Below are 23,986 nucleotides of genomic sequence, written 5' to 3' on the forward strand. Positions count from 1 at the left end.
AGTGCTTTTTCCTCCTTCCAAGCATAGATTTCATTTACCTCCAGTGTAGACCTGCTTTTGACTGCATCCAGTGCTTTCAGGAAGTTGTTTCTTTATATTTTAAGCAGAATGTATAGTTATTTACAGGAAGATTGATCTAGTAGGAGCTAATCCTCTGTTACAAAAGCTGAAGTCCTAGTTTGTTCATTTTAAATATTATTCCTCTTTCTGTTTTCCATGGTTCTGTTGTAAGTGGTGATCTGGCCAAATTTCTAGTGCCAGGAGCAAAACTGAAGTGTTTATATAACTCACTAACTGGATGAGCTGGCCTCTGAATAACTGAGCTCACTCTGTTAATATTCATTCAAAAGCAGAACTCCTGCTTCATTATGCTATAGGAGTCCACATCTTGTTGGAACCAGGCTAACTCTAGACAAAATTGGAAAGCCCATTTAATTTGCCTGGAACTTATTCTTTAGCATCTCTCTCCAAAGTCATTATGGTTCCTTCTGCTCAGATGGAAATGTTCACTGGATCTCTAGATCTTTTCTCCGTGGGCAACCCTCTATGTTTCTGACCCCTCTCTCTTCTAGTACCTACCAAAACTCTTTCTGCCTCCCCCCGCCAGGGGCCTGTTGTCCCTTTGCTCAGGAGAGTTAGTAAAGGGACTGAAACCTAGTTCTCTGACAGTGATGATGGGCTAATGTGCTCTCTTTCACAAGATAAATCTCCATTTGATATTGACTACTCTGAAACCGTAGAATGAATCACAGAATGTAATATAATCCAGCCCCTTCATTTTTACTGTTGAAAAAATGAATTTCCAAAGTGGATAGATGACATGTCCAAGGTCACACACTAGTGGAATTGGGGCTGAAATACTAATTCCTGACTATGAGTTGGCTCAGGAATGGCTTCGGGCATCAGGTTCCATGGCAGGGTGTGCAAGGTGGCAGCATTGCAGTTTTCTACATGGCTGGCTTCACACTCAAACAGTGACAGTCAGAGTGTGGTCACCTAGGGGGTTGACAGTGTCAACACTGGGTGATGAGAATTGATTAAAAGAAGTAAGGATGTCTTATCTGGAAAAGAGAAAACTGAATGGGGACATTATCAAAGGCCTGTGTGGGAGTTTAGGCATACTCTGTAGAGTTCCGTACAACAGAACCATGACAAATGGGTTAAAGATGCAGTCAATTTCAGCTTAAGACAAAGAAGGATTTTTTAACAATTAGAAGTGTCTGCAAATGGAAGGGCTGGTGGCTGAATTCCTTTGGAGAAGCAGTTGAGGAATTCTGAACTACTGGAAGCTTTCAGATAATGCTCAGTTGGGACAAGTCGGAAGGGGTTTCTCTACTGCATGGGACTTTGGAAGTAGATTCCCTCCTACATGGCGAAGACACCTATCTATCCTCTAGAGGGAAAGGGGACTTCTGAATGCCCTAATACATGCCCTCCCTGTCCCAACCCCATACACATATGATGTGGTATTGATTGGGGTGGTGTGGTCTGGTGTGATGTACCATGGTGTGGTAAGGGGTGGTTTGGTGAGGGGTGATGGGTTGTGGTGTAATGTGGTATGGTATGGTGTGGTGTGATATGGTGAACTATGTGGTGTGGTGTGAAATGGTGTGCTGTGTCATAGGGTTGTGTAGTGTGCTGTGGTGTGGGTGCTGTGGTGTGGTGTGAGTTGTTATGGTCTGGTATGTTGTGATATGAGAAGAATCATGGCCAGAGTCTTCTAGCAGCTTTGAAGCTCCACTGGGACAGTGACCAAATGGTATTGGAATAATTCTGGTTGTCAAAATGAAGTGCCAATTTAGTGATTTCCTAAGCAGCACTGGCCGCATCTTCTACAAGAAAGAAAATCTTCTGCGTCATCTTGCAGCTTCTCTATGAAATAATTTGGCAGCAATGTCATTTTGTATCACAACAAAGTGTACCAACAAAGGGCCACATGCAGCCCCTCTGACCCATCCATCCCACCCACCCTGTCAACTAGAGGGCAGAGACAGGCAATGAACTGAAAACAAGTCTTATCTATTATTTTGTATTTTTAAACTGAATATTTTAAAGTTTGTGTTATAAAACAAATCACAACTCACATGGCAGTTAAATGTGTCCCTGGTCTCTGGGGTTCATGGACTACAACTAATTAGCCTCAAACATTGTATCAATATTCTTCCAGGAACTTCAAAGAAGGGCTTAACGTTGCCAAATACCACAGGTTCTGGACTTCTAATAATATGTTTTATTTGTATATTTTTATAATATGGAGCTGCTTCTTGTACAATGCCACTATTGAGAATTCTGGGTATAGAACAGATTAGCCCCTAATTTTTTGGTCTTGGTTCCCTTTTCATCTGATAGAGCAGTTCTTCTTGATAAGATGTGTCTTTGGGCATTATTCATTCTATGAACAGAGTCATTGAAAAGTCAGTATTTTGGTTTGGTTTGGTTTGGTTGGCTTTGGTTGAAAAGCTCTAATAAGTGTTTTGGGGTAAATATTGTAAGCCTTTGAATGATACTCTTTCAAAGAGAGCAGATGTTAGAAAAGAGAAACCAGTGTCTGCCCTGGAACACTGTTGCCTGGAATGACAGTGTGATTTATTGGGAGGTAGTCTGAAGGGGTGGAATGCGGAGGGGCAGGGAGAGGGGGCAAGAAGAGGAGAAGAGGATGAGAGAGGACTGGGAAGGAGACAGAGAGGGTGAGAGACTGGTTTAACTTCTTAGTGCTCTCCGTCTGTCCAAATGCTTTGTTCCCACAACTATGACCGAGTTCAGATGAGTTGAGGCGCTATGCTCAGCTCACCAATAGCAACAGCTCCCTAGTCATCCCTATGCCTCTAATTGGCCTCCCTTGAGTCCGTTCTTCTCATGGCACCTAGAATGATGATCTCTAACGCAAAGGGCTGGTGAAATCTGTTCTCTGCCTCCATTTCTCATCTTTTAACACATCCCTGCTGCTGCTGCTTGGCTAAGTGTCCAAGTGCCAAACTCGATGAGAAGCATCGACCATGTCAAGGATCCTGGGAGTAACAGGCGGTGTCACCTATGATCGCCCTGGAGCCTGCAGCCTTGGCTCCTGGTGGACATCAAGGGGACCTGAGGTCCTAATGGCTGCACAGGGTGAGACCCTACCCTGTAGGGAAGAAAACTGGAGAGGAAATGCCATGTGCGTTTGCTTCTTCCTGGTTGTCCTGAAGATCTTTAAGCAAATATGTGTCTGCATCATCATTTACAGCTGAAATTTCACAGTCAGTCACATTTATAACCACAAGGAAAGAGTGTTTTCTGCTGCAAGTTGCTAGCTAAATGCTCTGCCAGGAACATTCAGAACAAGCAAGTTATTGTCTATGTGTTTGCAGAGAGCTTTATCATCATGGTTTTCCTAACTGTGTTTGCTACTTTAAAATATAAAATAAGATATGCTGCTCGAAATGCTCCACGGGAGAGTGCCTTTTCTGTAGATGGCCTGGTCCCTCCCACCACCCCTACCCGCTCCTCACATCACAGAACACTTCTGCTCTGCTGTCTGCTTGATTTCAGTGAAGGTGGCCTGGGCTTTTTCTTTTATGGTATCCAAGTCCATGTTCTGGAGATTCTGTAACTGCCCAAGAATAGAATCCTTATCTTCTTCCTCTTCTTGATCTTCATATACCATTTTCTGGAGATCTTCGGGCAAATCCACATCATCTCCAGCCATCTGGATTTGGTTCTCATCCATTTCACTCTACGTGAAAAATAAACACAGAGACAGATAAACAACTCTAAAAGTAACCAGCTAACTAACTAAATAAATAAAAGTTAGAAGCCACAGGAAAGTGAGGGTCTGTCAGGAAGGAACAAAGTGAATGGCATTCTTGGCTGTCTGATGGCAGAGCCTGGTCCTGGTGGCAGCTGGGGAGGCCTCTCCTTCACTGCATCTGGGGTTGACAAGGACCTTCTAGCATAGTGGTTCTCCAAGTGCGGTCCCTGGACGAGCAGCATTAGCATCATCCAGGGGCCTGTTAGAAATACAAATTCTCAGGCCCACCCCAGACCTTCTGAATCAGAAACTCCAGGGCTGGACTTTAAGAAGCCTCTCTGTGACACTCGTGCATGTGAAAGCTGGAGCATCACACTACAACTCTGCCTCAGGGAAGCTGTGCAAGTTTTGTAGGGTCTAACAGCCTCATGTCATGACCCAGTGACCAATTCACTCATCACACTTTTGTGGCAACTTCTGCTTAACCATTGCTCCCCTTCTCCCTTTGGCTAGACAGGGAGCCACACGTGGGCACAAAATCATGTCAAATTGACCACCATACACTCTTAGCACCTGGAATAGAGCCAGGTATACAGTAGGTGTTTAGTAAGTGAATCATGATGCCTGGCTACTACTCAGCATACTCATGGTCCAGCTTTCTGTGTTGCTGAGGCTCTCTCCATAGGTCACCTTACACATTTGTTCTGTCATTTTAGGCATGGCTGTCCCAGAATTTCTCAGGGCATGCTGCCTGGTCATTGAGATTCCTTTACTACTTAGGCTCTAGAGCCCTTTGTTTCATCATGAGACAGAAGAATCTAAATAAAAACATTCTCTGGGAAAGGTTAACAGTAGCTTATGTTCCCAGATGGCTCCTATCAGATCATCTTCAGGGATCAGCTTGTAACATGAGGCGAACTGGTTTTCAGGGGTACAGAAGATTAAAAAGTGTCAGAAAAGCTAATGATAGAAAAGGTCTACATTACTGTCCTCCTCAATATGTTGTGACCAACCTTGAACTTGTTACTAAAGCTCATGAAAAATTATTTAAGTATAAAATGATCATCTTGGTCTTAAGCAGACCATATTGATTTGATTTAGGGAAGATTTCAGCACCTGCTGAGTTCCAAGGCAGAGTTAAACACCCGCTGGCCGGTTAGCTCAGTTGGTTAGAGCATGGTGTTATAACACCAAGGTCAGGGGTTCGGATCCCCATACCGGCCAGCCACTACAGACAACACCTACCGGCCAGCCACTACAGACGACACCTGAAGGGAGATCTGAGTTTACCTTGCTTGGGTGCTGAGTAGAAATAACCGCAAAGAAGCATCAGGTGTCTTTAGGCCCAAATGCCATGTCAGGGTAACATGTAAAATTTATCCTCCACCTGTGGAGAGGGCTGGAGAGGCAGATGGCTGGTGCTCAACAGCATTTCCCCAGAGCTCTCTTCTTTTGTTTGGTTTCCCAGGCAGAGTGATGGCTGAGTGTGGCTCCAGAAATAGCTGGAGAGGCAGATTTCAGAGGCAAGGAAACCAGTGCCATTAGGAGGGACGGTCCTCACAGAGGCCCCCCCGAAGACCCCAGAGGAGAGCATCACCCAGGCTCAGCCTCCCCGGCCCTTGGCCAGAGCCTTGGACTCCCAAGTGTTTAAGGGATTAATTAGTTCCTCATCAAGCTGTTGTGGGATTAATTAGACAGTTAATCCTTAGGGGCTCCCAGCCAATCTTGCATTTCTACTTATTTCTTATTTACCTATCTTAGTGGCTGCTTTCCCTACCCATCATTCTCTGGGCAGTTTGGCTGGGAGGAGAGGAAAAGGAGACATCAGCCTGCCCATTCTCAGTCCATGCAAAGGCAGGACCCTCTTCTGGCCCTCTTTCATGTAAAGAGGGCCTCTTTACATTACAAAGTCAAATGTAAATGATTTGGAAAGACATTACTGGGCAGAATCAGGCACCTCCCCTCTGGTTGACAGTGACATCACCAGGTTTAAACCTGCACAGAGTAACCACTGTGGGCCTGGAAGGCCAGACAGCTAGAGAGGCCGAAGTGGAGTGAGGCCACCAGGGGTGCTAAAACAGAGAAGCCTCATGGAGGGTGTTCTTTCCCCCATTCATGGGGTGACTAGGGCCACCCTCTACCCCTGCTGCCTCTGGAGAAGCTTCAGAATGCTTTCCTCCTTCAAGGGTGACTTTGAGGTTTATTTTATCCTCATGCCACTCGCCTGGGGAAGAGAGTGCAGTGGGCTTCATGTTGCCTTGCGACTCACAGAGGGGAGCTTGATCGCCCCGACTTCTACCACAGTATTTCTCAAAGTGGGGTCCCGGGCCAGTGGCATCAGCATCTCCAGGGACCTTGTTAGAAATGCACATTCTTAGGCTCTGCCCAGACCTGCTGACTTAGAAACTTGGGGCCAAGCAATCTGTAAATGATTCTGGTGCTTGCTAAAGTTTGGTGCTGCTGTACGTTTCTTGAAGACAGGGGCTGTCACTTGCTCATCTTTATGTCTCAGAACCCAGCAGAGTTTCTGGCACGGCGATGCAGACTACAGGGATTGGATGAGCCTATTGTCGGGGACCATAACCACCTTAATAATATTACATTTGTAGGTCCTCTTTGCTGTAAAGGGCTGTTTTCACAGCTACTGACTTATCTTTACATTCTTTTGGGGCAGCACGGCCTCGCCTCGAGTCAAGGGCATTGTCCTAAGGGGAAGTGAGCTCCACCCCCTACAGGAGGTGTAACTGTGGCACCTCACACTGCTACCCCCACCCCTACCCCCTCAAGCTTTATCTCCTCATCTGTAAATGGGGGCGGTATTATTTGCCTCAGAGCTGTGGAGGATTAATTAGATGATAACTGAATTACTTAGAATCTATTAAGCACTCAGCAGTGGTAGCTATTCATAAAAATAATAAACTTCACAGGTGGGCAGGGAGGCTGCCTGGGCTAATCCTGCACAGGGGTTAGCCCCGTCAAGAGGCCTTGCTCTCTTTGCCCTCACCTCTGACCTAGGAATGACTGCTGCCTTCGCCCCACAGCTCCACAATGCAGACTTGGTTTCCCTATGAGCTGGGCCTATTCATTTCCCTTTAGCACTAGGCCCTCAATGCTGGGGGAAAGCCACCTAGCCCACCTGAGCTTCCTTGACCTCTTGCCAGGCCCACCCCAAAATTTGTGGATCACACAGGATGAATACTGATGAGGACTGGCTCAGGACTTGGCCCTCTTTTCTCCCAGTTGTTGGCTGCATCTCTCACTGGGAAGGGCCTTCAGACCTTCTGTGTCGGCTCCTCCCCCACTCCTCAGGTCTGGTCCCTCAGGCCAGCAGGTCAGTGTACTCTCAGGAGCACAGACCTGCCAAGGAGGGCCTGGGCAGGCCCTGGAATGCATTTAGGCTGGGCATTTGGGGTCCTGAGTGGCCCGAGTGTGGTCTAAATGAGGGGTGTGCGCTCTGGGTAGGCACACCTCTTTGGCCTTGCAGACTCCTTGCCCTACTTGAAGGAGTGTGGCCGGAGGAGAGACAGAAGAAATCCCCTAAAGCATGGAGCCCAGGCAGGTACCCAGTTGTCCAGGTCTAAGGCAGCACTGGGTGTGGTCAATGGCTGTGGTCAAAGAGTGCTACTCTACTCTCACCGTTGTTCTAGAAGGCCCATGCTACTGACCCCCTGTCAGCAGCACAGTTACTTTGGGTGATGATTCTAGTGCTGGAATTGATTGTCCTGGGCTATAGCCTGTGCTGTGGACACCAAGTGGATACTATGTGCCATGGACCCTAAAGGCAGGAAAACCAGCTAGGGCAGGTGAGTGGCTAGAGGACAAAATGAAGCCCTCTGGAACCAAACCCGGGCCTCTGGCCAGGGTCCCAACCAACTGAGCAAGCCCCAGACCTAGGCCTGACCAAGAAGCATAAGTGTCTCATTTGTAAAAAGCTGCAGCCCACTCAGACTATTATCCTGCATAGGCAACCTATGACAGTCAAAAGATTGTGGAATTTGGAGTCAGGAGATCTGGGTTCAAGTCCCAGATCTGTCATTCACTCATTGTGTGAGCTTGCATAAGTCACCTTACATTTCTGATGCCCAACGACAGCACCACTCACAAGACCATTGAGCAGATTGAATGAGACATGCTGTGAAACAGCCTCATAAGCTTCTAAGCCCTGTCCAAATTGTAGCTGTGGTTATTAATATTTTAGAGGCAAGGCAACAGCTCAGTGTCAAGATCCCTGCTGAAAGGATCCCTGGGACAAGGAAGGTATGGACAGTGGAACAGAGGGTGGGAGAGTGTCTGCCCTTAAGAGAGAAATCCGGAACAGAGCAAGCAATTAAGGAGCATAAATGGGACTTAGACAGTGGACACTGGGCAGCCTTGTTTCCTCCTTTCCTAATGAACTGCCCTGCTGATGGGACCTTGTCTACAATCCAAACAATGAATGTCTTGTCCAGACTTTCTGCTGCCCATTGACAAATCTTAGGCTGGGGAGACCAGGAATATTTTGACACAGTTCACACTTCAAGGAGAGGCAGTAATGCCTCATTACACCCCCCAAATACAAGTGCAGTTCCAGCCAGTGGGAATCAGCGTCACTGCAGGCCAGAAGAAGATCCAGGGAGGGAGGAAAGGCTCAGAGCTGAGAACTGTGGCATGAATGAATGAATGAGTGAGTGAATGAAGTAAGCCAGCATAGTATTAGGGACATTTTGGTGGCATTTTGTTCTTAGAGGCTCTGTTTCAGGGGTCTTCTCATTTTCCAGAAATCTTATCAATTTGGGATGTTGTTTAATGCAGGTGAGAGCTAATTATTTTTATGCCAGCTGACCAGAATCTGTTTTAATCTCTTGTTTTTAACCAGACTTCTTTATTGCCAGTGCTGAATTCCCCATTATTTAAATAGCTCCATAGCCTGCCATCGTCATTCCCTGTGACTGATCGACCCCTAACCTTTCACCAAACGGTAAGCACAGCCTTAGATTTCAGACTTCCTAGATCTTGATAAAGTGGCCTACATCTTTTACCAGACTTGAGCTATGATGATAAATTATCTTCAAAAAGAAGAGTGTCCACTGCTTGCTAGAGTCTAGGCAATCAAGCTTGGTGTATATGCAAATACCAATTTGATTGATACTAGTAGATTTGATTTTGCTTTTGGTTTGTACATTTATTTTTGGTCTACAGGATAGCAAAAAGACAAATGAATCTCTTTCACTTTGAAGAGTTGATCCTACATTCGATGTTTATCTATTTGTGAGGATCTTGACTCTAGCAGTCTTCCCAAGCCACTTCTTACTGTTCTGGTTATGAATGAGGATGCTGTCCTAAAAAGCTTCCCTGGGGATTCTGACCTGTGGCTGGTGTTGAGGTCTTTGTCTGGGGCTTGCTGGCTGTTCCTGCAACACCCAGTGCTGTTCTTTAGCTACTTCAAGAGCCCTCAGCACACCCAGCATAGGACAGATGGTGTGGACTTGTCTTCTCGAATAACGGGCGTCAGTTTCTAACGTTGACTGAGATAGTGCGTGCATTGGGCCCTACCTGGAAAGAGAATTCCTAGCCATGCAGATCTTAAACTTCTTTCCTTTATGAAGGCACTCCACAGGGACTCAAGAAGCTCCTAGAGGTCACTTATCTAAGCCTCTCATTTACAGATGAGGAAACCGAAGTCCTGAGAGATCTTTGCAAAAACATCATTCAGCTTGTTTGGGGATGAGGGCCCAGCAAGGATGCCAGAATCACGTAGCAAGAAAACATGGCCTGTAGGGTCAAATAGGCTTGGGGTCCAGACCTGCCCTGCATTTATTGGCCATGTGACCTTGGGAAGTTGCTTTCCCTGTCTGAGCTGCTTCTCATCTTTTTTGTGAAGACCAAGTGATATCTACCTACCTTACTGCGCGGTTGTGAGGATTAAGTGAGAGAGCTGGGGTGGCTAAGTAACACATATGCAGTCCTGCTTCACTAGCGTCTGGTGACTCTTCCTGTCCCCAGGTCCCTCTGAACATTCAGTCCATTGCTCTTTCAAGAACATGAGTAGGAGGAGCAAACAAAACTAGGGCAGGCTGAGGAGGGGAAGGAAGAGAAGGCCGTGAGGGGCCTCTGACGGCCTCCCGCTGCCCGGCCACCAGACACAGCCGCTCAGAAGCAGGAGGTTTCAGTGTCTCGGGTCCTGCTGCACAGCCCCAAGAGCCTCTAATCTGAAGGAGACTGGCAAATAAAGATTCACAGAATCATCTTTGTTATTTTTTTTTCTAAAAGCAGATTTTAAATTCAATTCTAATGGAGCTTTCTAAGTGACACATTTAAAAACAAATTTATTGATAGAGTTTCTTCTGTATTCATCTTTATTCAAAATGAACGATGCCCTTAATACAGCAGACAAACACCAGGTGTAACCAAATCATATATCTCAGCAGGTGGCATGACATTATGTTTCAATGACTAACCTAGATTGACAATTCTGTTAATAGGATTAGGGTTCATTGTGGGACTGTTTTCTCTTATTAATTTGGCTTGACTTACATATACATTTTGAATTGGCTGGGGAGAGAGGCACATGCTCTTTATTCTTGTGGCTTTATTTAAATCATACTACTTCCTCTATTTGAAGAAATATGGCATTTTAATTATAATACAAAGTAACTTTTGTGTTTTATATAAAATTATGATGTCGAATCCAGACTTCTTTTCATGAAAATCTATTTTAATATAAGTCGTATGGCAGATACATTTTTTCTACTGTTTTTGATATTTTGTTGTTTGGGTACATTTTCTTTCTCTCCTTTTTCCTAATGACATCCATTTATTCAGCAAACATTGAGTGTATGTGTGTATGTATGTATGCAACTTCTATGTGTAAGGCACATGCCAGGCATTGAGGATAAAGATTAAAAAGCCAGCCTCTTCTGTTAAGGAACGCATAGTAGGTATGAATATTCAAGGTTGTAAGATGATGTAAGAGACATGCACTCAGGTATTACCAGGCTGTGGTGGATGGTGACCTGGAGGGAGATAATCAAAGGCTCGGGAAGAAGTGGCACTAGACCAAACTCATATAAACGGGAAGGGGGACATGGGGGCGGGGTGCAGGGAACAGAGCAGGAGGAAAGTCCAGTCCAGGCAGAGAGTAGCAAGTGGTGAGGCTGGAAACACAGGAGCCACTTTGTGGTGTGCAGCTCAAGTGGTTTGGACTTTATTCCAAAAAGTCATGGTAAGCTGTGGAGGATACTAACATTTATAAAGCAAATGTATTTCACAGGGCCTACCTTCCAAGGCCTGTAGTTTCAGGTATAGCCTAACTTTTTAAAATTACACCTAGAAATGTTAAGCTTTCAAAAGACAGGAAACTTTCCCTGGACTAAAGTCTCCATTGTAGATAAAGAATTGTAACACAGCAAAATTGCTGGCTCCAAGGGCAGATGTCCTTGGTGCAGCTAAACCTAATGATTGTTGCCATGACAATTATCTTACTGTTCTTTTTGTAATCACCTACTTTCATTTTCTGTAACTTTCTGGCCTGGAAAATAAATACTGAGAGAAGACCCCAGTTCAGTGTTAATAACCCTCTCTTGAGGGTTCGTGGAAATTAACCCCTTCAAGGGCTCCTCACTGCTCAAAAGAAATGGGCTTTGAGTAATCCTTTGCAACTCTGTCACCCTGGAGAAGAGGTGACAATAAGCCATTTTTTTTTTTAAACAGGGAAGGAACAAGATCAGATTTGCATTTTGAAAACAGTTTTAAGGAGAGCAAGACTCAAAGTAGAAAAGCTACATAAGAGCTGTTGTAGTAACAGAGGTGAGAATTGAGGCCTGCTCTTGGGGGTGAGTTGGGAATTATTCAGGAGGTGAATTAGGGTGACTTGCTGATTTATGGCTGTGAGGCTGGAGCGGGGAGGGAAGAGTCAAGGGTGACTTCCAGTTGCAGCCTAGGGATGGGTGGGTCAGGAGGGCCAGCGATGGAGGTGGGGCCTACAGGAGGCCCAGGATTAGGGGATAATAAGTGAGCATGTTTTGGATATGAGCTTGTTCTGCCTGTGAGGTGTCCAAGTAAGGGTGGACGCAGCAGAGACATTTAGGGAGAAGATGTGAGCTGGAGGTACAGATTTGAGAGTTGGCAATGTAAGGGAGGCAGCTGAAAGCAACTGTAAGAGGCAGTCAATCTGGGAGAACGTGCAAGAAGGCCAAGGGAGCACCTGGAATATTCCAAAACTTGGAGCTGACCGGGGAAGGGTAACTCTCAGAAGACAAAGAAAAAGTAGTCTGAAGAGAATGAGAAGCAGAAGCATGGTGTCCAGAGACTGGGGGAGACAGGGCTTCGAGGAGGAAGTGATCACCAGCGCTAAATGAAAGAAGGAGGCCCCCAAAGAAAATAACGGGGCCACATACTATATTTAGGCAGGTGACTAAGTATCTGCAGAAGGCTTCAGCAGAGCAGTGGGAACCAGAGTTGTTTAAGGGAAGGTCCCTGGCAAGGCATGTTTACTCTAAAAGTGCTGTTTGTAGCTGAGAGAGATTTGACCTCCTTTATAAAAGGAGAGGCCAATAGAGAAGGAGAAAGAGGAAAGAGAATAACTAGTGGAGTGTGATCCAAATTTAGTGTGAGCATCATGGATTACTCTAGGCATTTTAAGCCTTCTAATGACCTATAATTTGAAAACTAGAGGAAATCGACATAGGCTGAACATGTGTAAACATTATAATGACTGATGCAGATGTATACATACACATATATACTTCAGATTACTGCAATTTGATTACCGCACTTATTTGATTACTTATCTAATTACTGGAATTAACATTGGTCATCAAAAGACAAATGGTATGACAAATGGTATTGTCATTAACAATTAACAATAAACTTGGGAATTGAGACCTTTTTACCGTTTGTCTAGAGGGCTAGGACCTACGTTGCTCCTTTTCAAGGAGTCCACATTTGCTTTCCCCAGTCAGCAATGGAGTAAAATTCTTTTTCATAGGAAATACCAGCCAAATAATTTCTTTAGAAAACACAGTTCTAATTCTAAAATGTGACATAGTTATCCTCATTAGACCTGACAGCTCTCGGGAAGACATTTTCTCCAATCTGCTACCCATTGTGCCATGGTAAGGGGAAGGGTCCAGAACTGACCCCTGCTGTTATGTAACCACTGGGGTGGTGACCCTGGGGAATTGTGAATGAGGTACCCAGGGGGTCATCCCTTGTTAGCCGTAGGACGTGTTGAATTTGTCCAGTTCCCTGTGGACTGTTAATACCATGACCACAACTGCTTGTCCAATATGGATTTTATAAGATGACACCTGGCTATGTATTCTGCAAACCTCGCAGGGAGGGGAAAGTTATTAGGAGCCCACTAAGGTCCTGGTGACCCTTGCTTTTTGCCAAGTGCCATTTTCTTTGCTACACAGCATCATGTTCAGTTCTAAAGTCTGTCATCATGGACAAGATACACAGTTTAGACGGGCTGCAGGGAGGACAGGACATAAGACAGTATTGTATGCAGAATAAGTCCCCGTTTGTCACAGTAAGCTTTGTGATCTTCAGCAAGTCCCTAAATTTACACAAGTTTTATGATTATGCCTTGAGTGTACACCTATGGTGTGTGCTTTTCTGAATGTGAAAAATAAGTCCAACAAAAAGAGAAACACCACTCAGACACTGGTGTCAAGAAGCCAAAGTATTGTGGTTGTCCAGGAACTCAAACCTGCTCTAGGAAGAGAATTCAGAGCGTCGGGGGAAGGGGCAGTTGACACGTTCCTCAGATGACCCCAGATGCCAAGCCTCATGGAGGGGACCCATGTCACCAGGACCCATGCTTGGGAACCTGTTGCCCGTTTCCAACCCAGCAGTTGCTTTCTGGTCCAGACCTGGGCCAGCCTCCCCGGGGCCGCTAAAAGAGTTAGCACCGCCTGCCGGCCTCTCATCTCTTTCCCTGCAGCTCGCTGGACACTGCCATGCTCTGGGCTTGCTCAGTCCCAGGGGGTGGGCACTACGGCGGGTGGCACTACCCGGACCTCCAGGGCTTCCTTACTCCTTAATGGAACATCTAGGAGGCAAAACCCTACACCCGAGACTCCCACTGTGGTTTCCTGATGGCATTCTAAAGGTTCCATTGTGAAGGGCTCCTCCGCATAACCAAAGGACCTAAGAGTTACCTACAGTCCAATGACGACCAGCAACAGGAGCCACGCTAGGAAACGATTATGCCCCCATATTCTTCGTTTCCCCAGTCCTCTCCTCTCGAGGCTGAAAATTTCAATTCCTTCAACTCATCCTCAATTACTGTCATTTTAAAATCTCTCACTCACCTGGTTATTGCGGAGACAGCTAAAACCCTGGGGTTTTCTAGCTCTCTCTCCCGGTATACCATGGGAAGCTCTAAAGTGCGCAGTCTGGTCCTCAGTATCAAAAGAATGGACTTTTTTTTTTTTTTTTTTTTTTTTTTTTTTTTTTTTATCGCCTGTAGAGATTTCTTTCTGGCCCGCCCTGGTTCTGCCGAGCGGCGCGGTGCGTCCTCCCGCTGATGCTGGCGGCGCCTCCGAACACCAGGGGGCGCCCGGCGTCGTGGATTCGGGTCCCTCGCCCTCCCCGCGCAAGCCGGGATCAGGCTTGGACAGGAGTAGCGGTTCTGCCCAGAGAGCGAGCGCCGCCCTTGGCCTGGGAAACCTGTTTGTCCCCCAGAGCTTCTTTCTTGCCACCTGGGCCATCGAAGGCCCGCTGCACCCAGAACCTCGTCGGTGGGAGGGGATGGGGGCGGGAGGGAAAGTATCAAGTGACAGGTGACAGCGCGGGAGGCAGAGGAGGCTCCCAGGGTGGGCTGGAGGAGCGAGGTGCCGCGGCGAGGTTGGGAAAGTTACCCGCATCTGGTGATACTGGACTAAGTGAGAGATGATCCCGTTCATTTTTTATTGTTTAGTTTCTCTTAAGTACTGTTTTTACGGAGAGCTAGACTGGATTAGAATTTCCATGTGCTTTATAAAAAGCAGACTGTTGTATTATTAGTATTTTTAGTATTTTTTCGCCCCGTAGGTACGTTCTTGAAACACTGTGGCTAGAGTTCATTTTTACAAAATGCAACCATAAACGCCCTAGAAAGGCTCCTATCTGAACGTAAACTGCAATGAATGAAGTGCAGAATATTTTCATGTGAAAGTCTCGTCTATTTATTTAGATTGTATTTGGAGTTCAGGCAGCCACTGCAGGTCTCAGGTCAAACCACCGACTACACAAGATAAGGAAACGGATGCTCCCTCGGCTGCTGGGAAGTGGAAATTTCCTGAAATAGTGAGGCAGTACGGGTTGTCCCAAATGTCTCAGCGCAGTTTAAGTCGTGTGGAATTTGAAAGTGTCCTAAAACTTTTGGGGCAGCTCGAATATTGAGTAGAAAGAGCAGACTCTTTGGGAAGAGAGGGAGCCATGTTCAAATCCTTTTGTAAGTTGCTCTTTTTCATGGTTGGGAGGCCTAAGAGCCAATCCTGGTTCTATCACTCAGTAGCTGTGGGTTTCTGCAAAGCTATTTAACCCTCCTGGGCTGTAGTTTCCTCAGTTCCATGAAGTATGGCATTGGATTATTAGATGAACTCAAAGGTCTCTTTCAGGGTCCATGAAAATATCAGGTGAGGTCTCAAATGCATTATGCATTTGAAATAGCTATAGGGAAAGGGTTGCATGAGCATTGGTAAGTCGTGCAATGAAGGATATGGGCTGCACTGTTAGTTTGTCAACTTCCTTTGTGTCCCCCCCTTCTTCTCAGCTGGCTTTAGGGCACAGTAGGTTATGCAGATATAGTCACAATCATTCTCCAGGGAGGATCTGAATTTGCACATTTCATGGCTATAATTCTTTCCTATTTCCATATTTCTATACTTCTTTCCTATGTCTGTTGGAAAGGCTCTTCTTGTCCCAAAGGATAGCTTGGCACAGAGATTTGGGAATTATTTTTTCTCCAAAGAGCATCTGATCCTTGCTGCTAAGCCTAGAGGTGTTTGTCCCTGAGGATCTGGACATGAACAAGACCACGACTCACCATGAGGGAAGAAAAAAATCAAATGCTCAGATTTTTGAGGTTCAGGGACCTCAAGTTGTTGCATTGATTACAGACATGAGCGTGCTTACCCAAGCTCTTCAAGACCCTTGATTGTTATTATCAAGAAATAAGGCTTTTGTGCAAAGAGATCATAACAGCAATAATAAGAGCTACATCTACTAAGTTCTTACCACTTGTCAGGCACTGTACTAAGTCCTTTACATTACGTTATTTCAGACAAAGACCCAATGAAATTAGGTATCACTGACCTAATTTTATAGATGAGGAAACTGAGGCTCAGATATTTTACAACTCCATCTGAAGTTGTACCATGTCACAGTGGCAGAGATAGAGTTGAAACCCAGCTCTCCTTAGAGCCCCACAGAAGGATAATAGTAGCCAAAAATAAATCCTTACGAAGCTCAACCTTTGTGGAAGATGCATGCCTAGCTCGTGTGTGTGTGTGTGTGTGTGTGTGTGTGTGTGTGTGTGTGTGTTAAATTTCTGCTTCATCACAAACAAGATTTGTGGTGCTTTAATCAGATGGACCCAAGCAGGGAGGCCAGGGGTTTCAGTTCAATTGCATGAATCTAACTTAGGCTTCCTGCCTAGTGGAGGCCACATTACTAAAGACAGCCAGTGACATCCAGGGAGTTGCAGGAAATTGACCAGACAATGAAAGTAGAAGGGACAGTGTTTAGAAATGCTTCACTCTTCCAAAATGGGAACAGTGGAAAAAAGTATTAAACCTGAATAAGAGTCAAGTAGGAAAAGCAAGTCATTCTTTTCCAAACTCATTGGTCACAAATGACAATACTTTAAATTATATTGTGAGCTGTCCTCCCCTCACTGAGAGCAGAACCTTGGGCATCTCAGCGTTCAACCTCTCCAATAGATCAGAACTGCTCAACTCTTTGGTGATTTCAGCAGTGACTTTGTATAAACAGTGGACTCTTCCTTTGTTTACTGCTTGTAGCTTCTGAAGTCAGCTTTTCCAGAGATCTACAGAGGACTTAAACCACCTAGACTCAGAGGTGGCTCTCATTCTTGGGAGAGGATACGCACTTTGGAGGGATCTTTTCCTTTGGCTTCTCCAGATGGAAAATGTTCTCTAAGAAAGGGTGCATCTATGGAATATAAAGTTAAACACCCAACCCAGAAGGGGAAGGTGGAGTCCGTTAGACAGAAGAAGTGAGCCAGAGGAGCTAAGGGCTGGGCCCTCTGTCACCATGGGATATGAGCTCTGGGACAGTACATCTGAGCCACGTGCCATGACATGCCAACGCATTATCCCTCACCAGTAAACCAACCACCCCCCAACTAGAGCCTACAGGCAGTAGTCCTCTCAGCCAGTGCTGGGAATGATGAGATGGTGCTAGGTGATGACCATCACTTCTACATCATCTCCAAAAACAAGCCATGGACAGAGGCAGGAGATCACAGAAGTGAAAACACTGGGCTTGCCCTTCCTGGCTGCCTGGCCTATGGCAGGGGGACACTTACTATCCCCATGCCTCTGTGTCCTCTGCTATAAGATGGAGGTGACAATAGAACCTAAATGAATTAACTCATGCAAAGCACAGTGCCTGACACCTAGAAAGAGCTCAGCAAATGTCAGTATGATTATTATCCCCATTGTGTATTTATATAGAGAAGTTCTACATTCTTTAGGTAAATTTACATTAAAGTGTCATCTATAGAGGTTAAATGACTATAATCTCATTCATATGAACTCCTAGTTCAATGCTCTTTTCACAATAGCAACCCCCTCCATTAAGACATAAATATACACACACACGTGCACGCATGTGTCTGTGTAATCATGAGTGTGATCCTTTGCTGATAAAACTGTTTTTTCTTAATTAAGAAATGATTAGACATTTACTGTGGTCACAGAGTCTTACCTTTGGGAGCCTGTACTTTTCTCTGAGATGAACTCTGAGGCACGCCCTCTCTGCCTTTTTGTGTGTAAATGCGGCATCTCTTTCCATCCTAGAAGTGAAAGAATAGAATAAAGGATGATAAGGACATAGAGAGGTCAGGACGTTCCAGCTGCTGCTCTGAGAAGCCAGACGCTGTGATACACCTGCCGGTTCCCACTGCCGGCAGACAACGGAGAAATACATAGGATTTTTTCCTATGTCCCTATACGTCTGCCTCTCTGTCTGTCACTCTACTATCATAACTCAGTACAGATCCCTAATTTTCCAAAGACAGCTTGGTTCTGGGAATCTCCTTATGAAGTGAACTGGGAGAGGGCAGGGTGAGTATTCCTTATATAGAGTTGCCCATGGACTGAATGGCCTACGGACCATAAGACTCAGGATCCCCTGTGAAGAATGCACCTTACTGGGTCCGATTTCAGCTCTGCTGCATCAGAATCCCTGGGGGTGGGGGAGGGGAAGCTACATTGTTAACAAGCTCCCCTGAAGGATTTTTCTGAAGGTATTAACCAAGATCAGAGGGTCCTTTGGAAGCCCATGGTATCTGGGGATATAATATAAAACAATTTCCCTTCATTTTCATCCCCTCCAGACCCCAATTTAGGCACAGTGTCCCTTCCCTGTTTGGAAGGAGGTAATCTCAAACAATGTAGGATAGATTTCCATCTTACCAGACGAGGGTCCTGCTCTGCAGATGACCTCACTGGACTCATGATTATGCTGGTTTGAAATGGACTCCTTTGCTCATGATGATCCAGACAAAAGCAGATACATTCGGAGATGTCTGTGAAGCCCACAATAACCACCACCCTTCCCAGCTGCCCATAGAAGTGCATTGTTGGTGGATAAATTTATACACATGGCCCTGCCCTTTGGCTGAATTGGGTTGGACCAAGCTGGGTAAATGAAATCTCTTTTCTGGGAATTTGGGATTGAGGCTGAGAAAGACAGAGACTTGAAGCGGGGCTGGAATTGAAACCGTAATGAGTTCAGAGGGTGCCAGAGCCCAGGGTGCAGAGATCAGTAGTTGAACTGAATGGTTTGCTTCAGATCCAGCCCTTCTTACAGTTAGTCTTTTATGTAATGGTTAAGATTATTTCAAAACTTGGAGTCAAGAAATAGATGACTTAGATGAATAGACGAACATGAGGCCCTTGGCTGCCCTTTTCCCTCAGCCTTATCGTCTGGGTAATGGAGGAGCTGGCTTCTGAGAAAGGACAACACAGCCGTGCAGGGACAGCAGCAACAGCAAGAGGTAGGAAAGAGTGCCTGGTGGGATTTCTGCTCATGGGTTTGGTGAAGCATCTTTGCATAAGCATTATTGGCATTCAAATAAATCTGCTGTTTTTATTTTCAGGGTGAAAATTGGTTTCTATTTCTTGACTCCAAATTTTGAAATAATCTTAACTATTACATAGGAGGCTGAGTCTATGGAAGGCTGGATCTGAAGCAAACAGTCAGATTAACCTATTGATCACTAGGCCCTGGGCTCAGGTGCTCTCTGAACTCATTTCTGTCCATGGTCTGTCAAGTCTGCAATTGGAATGAGAGAGCTTCGACCTTCTAGTTTTGGAGAGGGAAATAGAATAAAGTGAATTGTCTGGGAGATTAGTGACCTGTGGCACAGGCAGGAAGCAGATCTCCCCCCCCCCGCCCAATATTTTATTATGAACACTTTCAAACACACAGAAAAGTTGAAAGAATTTTACAGTGAAATCCCTGTACCCAGCATCCAGATTCTACAATTTGCATGTCACCGTATATACGGTTTATCACATATCTAACCCTCTCACCGTCCATTCATTTATTAATTTTACTTGATGCATTTCAATGTTGCAGAAATCAGTACACTGCTCCCAAAACACTTCGTCAGGCACATTCTTAACTAGAATGAAATACGTATTTGTTTACAGTGCCTCTTTTTATTCTTTTGAAGCAAAATTTGCATATAATTCAATGTTCAAACCTTAAGTGTACCATTTGATGATTCTCCAAAAAAAAAAAAAAAAAAAAAAAAAAAAAGCACACTCCTGTGTAACCCAAACCAATATTAAGATAGAAAACATTACTTTCACCTGAGAAAATTTCCTCATCCCCCATTCCCAGTCAATGCCTGCCACCAGGTCCTTTTCCCACCATCGTTTGGTTTTGCCTGTTCTAGAACTTCATATAAGTGGAACCATACACTTCATCTTTTGTGTAAAGCTTCTTCTACTCAGCATAAAAACCTTTGAGATTCATTAATGCTGTTTTATTTATCATTAGTTTTTTTCTCTTCATCTCTGAGTAGCATTTTCCTGTGTGTATGAATATTATTTACTCTCCTATTAGTGAACATCTGACCTAGTTCCCGTTTGGGGGCTATGATGAATAAAGCTTCCGTGAACTTTCTTGTACAAGTCTTTTTGTGTACATATATTTTCATTTCTCCTAGGTAAATACCTAGGTGTGGAATTGATGGTTAATTCCAACTATTAGAGTAATTGAGTTGAGTATGTTTAGTTTTATAAGAACAGGTTGAAAATTTTTCCAAAGTGGTTGTACAATCTTACATCTCTTCAATTGGAGCAAAAGTTCTAGTGTTTTCACATTTTGGCTAACACTTAGAATTATCAGTCTTTTTAATTTTAGCCATTCTGGTGTGTGCATAGTGGCACCTTACTATGCTTTCTATTATTATTATTATTTTTTGCATTTCCATGATGACTAATGATATTAATCAGCTTTTTTCATCTATTATTCACTGTGTACATATTTTTGTGAAGTATTTGTTCAATTCTTTTGCCATTTTTTTTTTGCTTTTATTATTTAGTTGTAGGTGGGAGTACTTCATATATCCTAGATTCCAGTCTTTTGTCAGATATATTTTGCAAATATTTTCTCTCAGTCTGTGGCTTGCCTATTTATTTTCTTAATGATGTCTTTTGATGCAAAAAGTTTTTAATTTTGATAGAGTCTACTTCATCATTTAAAAATTTTATGGTTATTGCTTTCTGGGTCATAATAAAGAAACATTCATCTACTTGCAAGTTGCAAAAATATTCTATATTTTTGTAAAAGCTTTATAATTTTAGCTTTTATGTTTAGGTGTAGGATGCATATCAAATTAATTTCTGTGTATAGTGTGAGGTAGGGGTCAAAGTTTAGTGTTTTTCAGTTGTTTTAGCACCATTTGTTGAGAAGACTTTCCTTTTCCCACCTGATTATTTTGCCACCTTTGTTGAAAATCAAATAAGTGTATAAGTTTCATTGATCCATTTTTTGATCTAAATGCCATACAGTCTCAGATTCCTGTCCTCCAAAGCCAGTCTACAATCACTCAAAAACTGGTTTCTCTATTTATAGTCACATGTAGCTAATCTCCCCCAAGTAGAGTGGAAATTCCTGTAGAAGACAAACCATGTCTTTCATTTCAGTACATTTCTCACAGTGCCAGGCCCATTGTAGGGTCCACACTATTAGTGAATACAACAAAGTTTAAAGTCAAGTTACAAATGGTGCTGTAGCAACTGCTGAACTGTAACTAAGATAAAGGGGTATTTTAATATAATTGAGAAAAATGGAGGGATAAACAGACTATCATTTTATTTCCTTTCCAAATATTCTATTTAGGTATAGACCTCTTTCAGTAGTAGTGTTACCAGTAGTGAAAAAAATAAACAAAAAACTGTGAACACAGAAGGAAAATAAAAACGAGTGTGCAGGAGAGTGCATTGTTGGGTAGTGTTTCATCTACAGTGAGTAAAGTCAATCCTGCCATTTTTCTAAAATGATGACAAGAGGTTTAAGAGGATTTTATTTGCTGGTATTTGTTTTAATCATTTTATGTGCTATACTATCTATTGCTCTCTCTATAACTTGTGCTGAAGCATTTTTGATGCCTTCTTCTTTATGTTGCATTCTAGGTGATGAAGTTCTTGAAAACTCAAGCCATGGAGTGTGAGTCATCCCTCTTGCTATAGGAAAGCGGGCTGCCCCGTGTCCTGCTACTGTTCCTTAAATTGGGTGGTTACATACATTGATAACATTCTCACACACACACAAAAAGCCAGTCTACTGACTGACCACACCATTTGGCCATTTTGAGCTTTGCTCTGTCCAGATATAAAATTAAGGAAAACTAGGACATTAGTTAATCAAACAGATGCCATACCTGCAACCAGATTTATTGCTTGGGCATATTAGATGATATTTTGCATGATCAAGTATATAGTCTAACTTTCTGACCATTTTCTTTTTATTAGCTCACTTGAGCTGAGAATGTTTGGTGCTATTATTAATCTACTTCTATGTCTTCATTATACTTGTTTTTCTTTTACAGTTTTTTTTCTTTTACATGCCATAGGCAAATCTTATCTTAGCACCAACATCATTTTTGCAGTTGAATTTACTTTTTTTAAAACCAACTTCAATTTACTGCAAAGCCAAGCATATACATTCTAGATAGTTTATAAGCCACCAGTTCTTTCAGAAAAATACAATAGACGAGGTTTCCACTAAATGTAGGCTTTGTACTTTCTTAGTTTCCTCCAGGTCGTTAACCTTTTCACCTATAATCATCTTAGTGGTAAGACTTAGGCAACTATTATGTAATTGATCATTAGCAAAATAGCCATGGTGGCAAAAAGAAATCCTTTTTTTTGAAACATGGAATTTAAGATTGATGCTTCAATTCTTAATTGAGTACTAAAAGACTTTTAAATCAATCCTACCTTAATCTTTAAAAATTACACATAGATCACACTTATTAAAGGGCCAGTTTTCAAGTAGTGAAAAAACTGTTGGTAATATTCACATTCCATAATACTGAACTAAAATGTTGCTACTATTTCATATTTTAATTTATTACATTTTATGTAGAATGACCTTATTTTTGGAGGTACACAGCTGAAGGATTTAGGGGTGAAGTATTAAGTAATCTATAATTTACTTTAAAAATTATTATCTATCTATCATCTATCCATTTAATCAATAAACAAATATGGAAAATTGTTAACTATTGACATTATGTTGTAGGTATATATGGGTATTCATTGTGCTATTCAACTTTTCTGTATGCTTAGAATTTTCATAATAATCAGTCCACAAATCTATTCATAGTCTTTGATAAGCCAAGTCTTGTCATTGTCATGTTGTGCTGTCTGGGCTTTTTTTCGCACATGTAAAATCAAGGAGGTGGCACTGGATATTCTTTAAGGCCCTCTTCTATATATAAAGTCTGAATTCTTACAATTTGAAAACTTTCTACATGCTACCAGCATGAACTTCAGAAAGACTGTAAAGATAGACTCAACATTTCTCATCTGAACAATTAAATTGAGATCAATTGAAACATGCCTACACCAGAAAGTATTAAGCTGCTTCACGACCAACATACAGGTTCATTTATTATTTTTCATTTCCATTTACACAAGTAGAGCACAGTCGCTGCTGATGCTAGGGAATCGTTCACTTTAACAGAACAAACTTTCCTTGGATTAGAGGTAAACAGTAAAAGGAAAGGCATTTTAATAAGCAAAGAGAAATCACCCGGGGAGCTGAGGAAGTTCTGGCCAGAATGAATTTCTTCTGCTTTTAAAGGGAAATGAAGTCACAGGTACTCACTTCTCCTCAATCATTTGCTTTTGATATTCCTCATATTCCTCTCTAGTCATCCCTTGGGCTGCTGCAGGATCAGAGGTACCTCCTTCTTCTTTTTTTTCTTCAGACCTACCACCAAGTCCTAAATTTTTTACCTGGTTACTTATCATATTTTTCATAAGGAAAGCCATTGTCTCTGCCAAAGAAAAATAAAACCAAAACTCAGGCAAAACTGGAGAGGGAAAAAAAAAGCAAACAATAAAACCCAAGTAAAACCTCTAAATATTCTCAATGACAGCAAGACAATTAAGAGCAAAGGACTCTGCACAGCTTCATCTATTCAAGGGCATAACGATAGAGAGTGGTTTGTCAGCTGTAAGCTGGATTAAAGTGATGAACTCCTTAGTGTATAGAGGCAGATGGTTCAGATTACTAAAGCATACAATCAGATGCAACCAACTACCTTCTGTATTAATATACTCAGCTAATTTCACAAGAAAAAAACCCCTCTCATATTTTCTACCCCTCTCTCCCTACCCATTTCTAAATTTTTAATTATAGGCACAGCAGGGCTTCATCAAGAGTCCTGTTTCAATTAAATTAGAGCTGACTGATTATATAGCTGTTGTGGAATTTCCAAATTCCAGCTCTTGAGTACAACATCCTGTTGAATACTGAATCCAATGAGACTCAAAACCCAGAATGCTTCATTAAGCAAAAATA

General features: G+C 43.3%; 1 protein-coding gene across 1 annotated transcript; it reads right to left on the bottom strand.

Annotated features, from left to right (window-relative positions):
* Nucleotides 1–3,484: 3,484 nt before the first annotated feature.
* CPLX4 (complexin 4) lies at nucleotides 3,485–23,454 on the bottom strand. Its single transcript, XM_063077093.1, has 3 exons — nucleotides 23,288–23,454; nucleotides 17,645–17,732; nucleotides 3,485–3,712 (listed from the first exon to the last, which is right to left on the bottom strand). The coding sequence occupies exons 1-3, from the start codon at nucleotides 23,452–23,454 to the stop codon at nucleotides 3,485–3,487; spliced, it is 483 nt and encodes a 160-aa protein (XP_062933163.1).
* Between the last annotated feature and the right edge of the window lie 532 nt (nucleotides 23,455–23,986).

The sequence above is a fragment of the Cynocephalus volans genome, chromosome 13 (genome assembly GCF_027409185.1).
Source record: "Cynocephalus volans isolate mCynVol1 chromosome 13, mCynVol1.pri, whole genome shotgun sequence".
Taxonomy (NCBI): domain Eukaryota; kingdom Metazoa; phylum Chordata; class Mammalia; order Dermoptera; family Cynocephalidae; genus Cynocephalus; species Cynocephalus volans.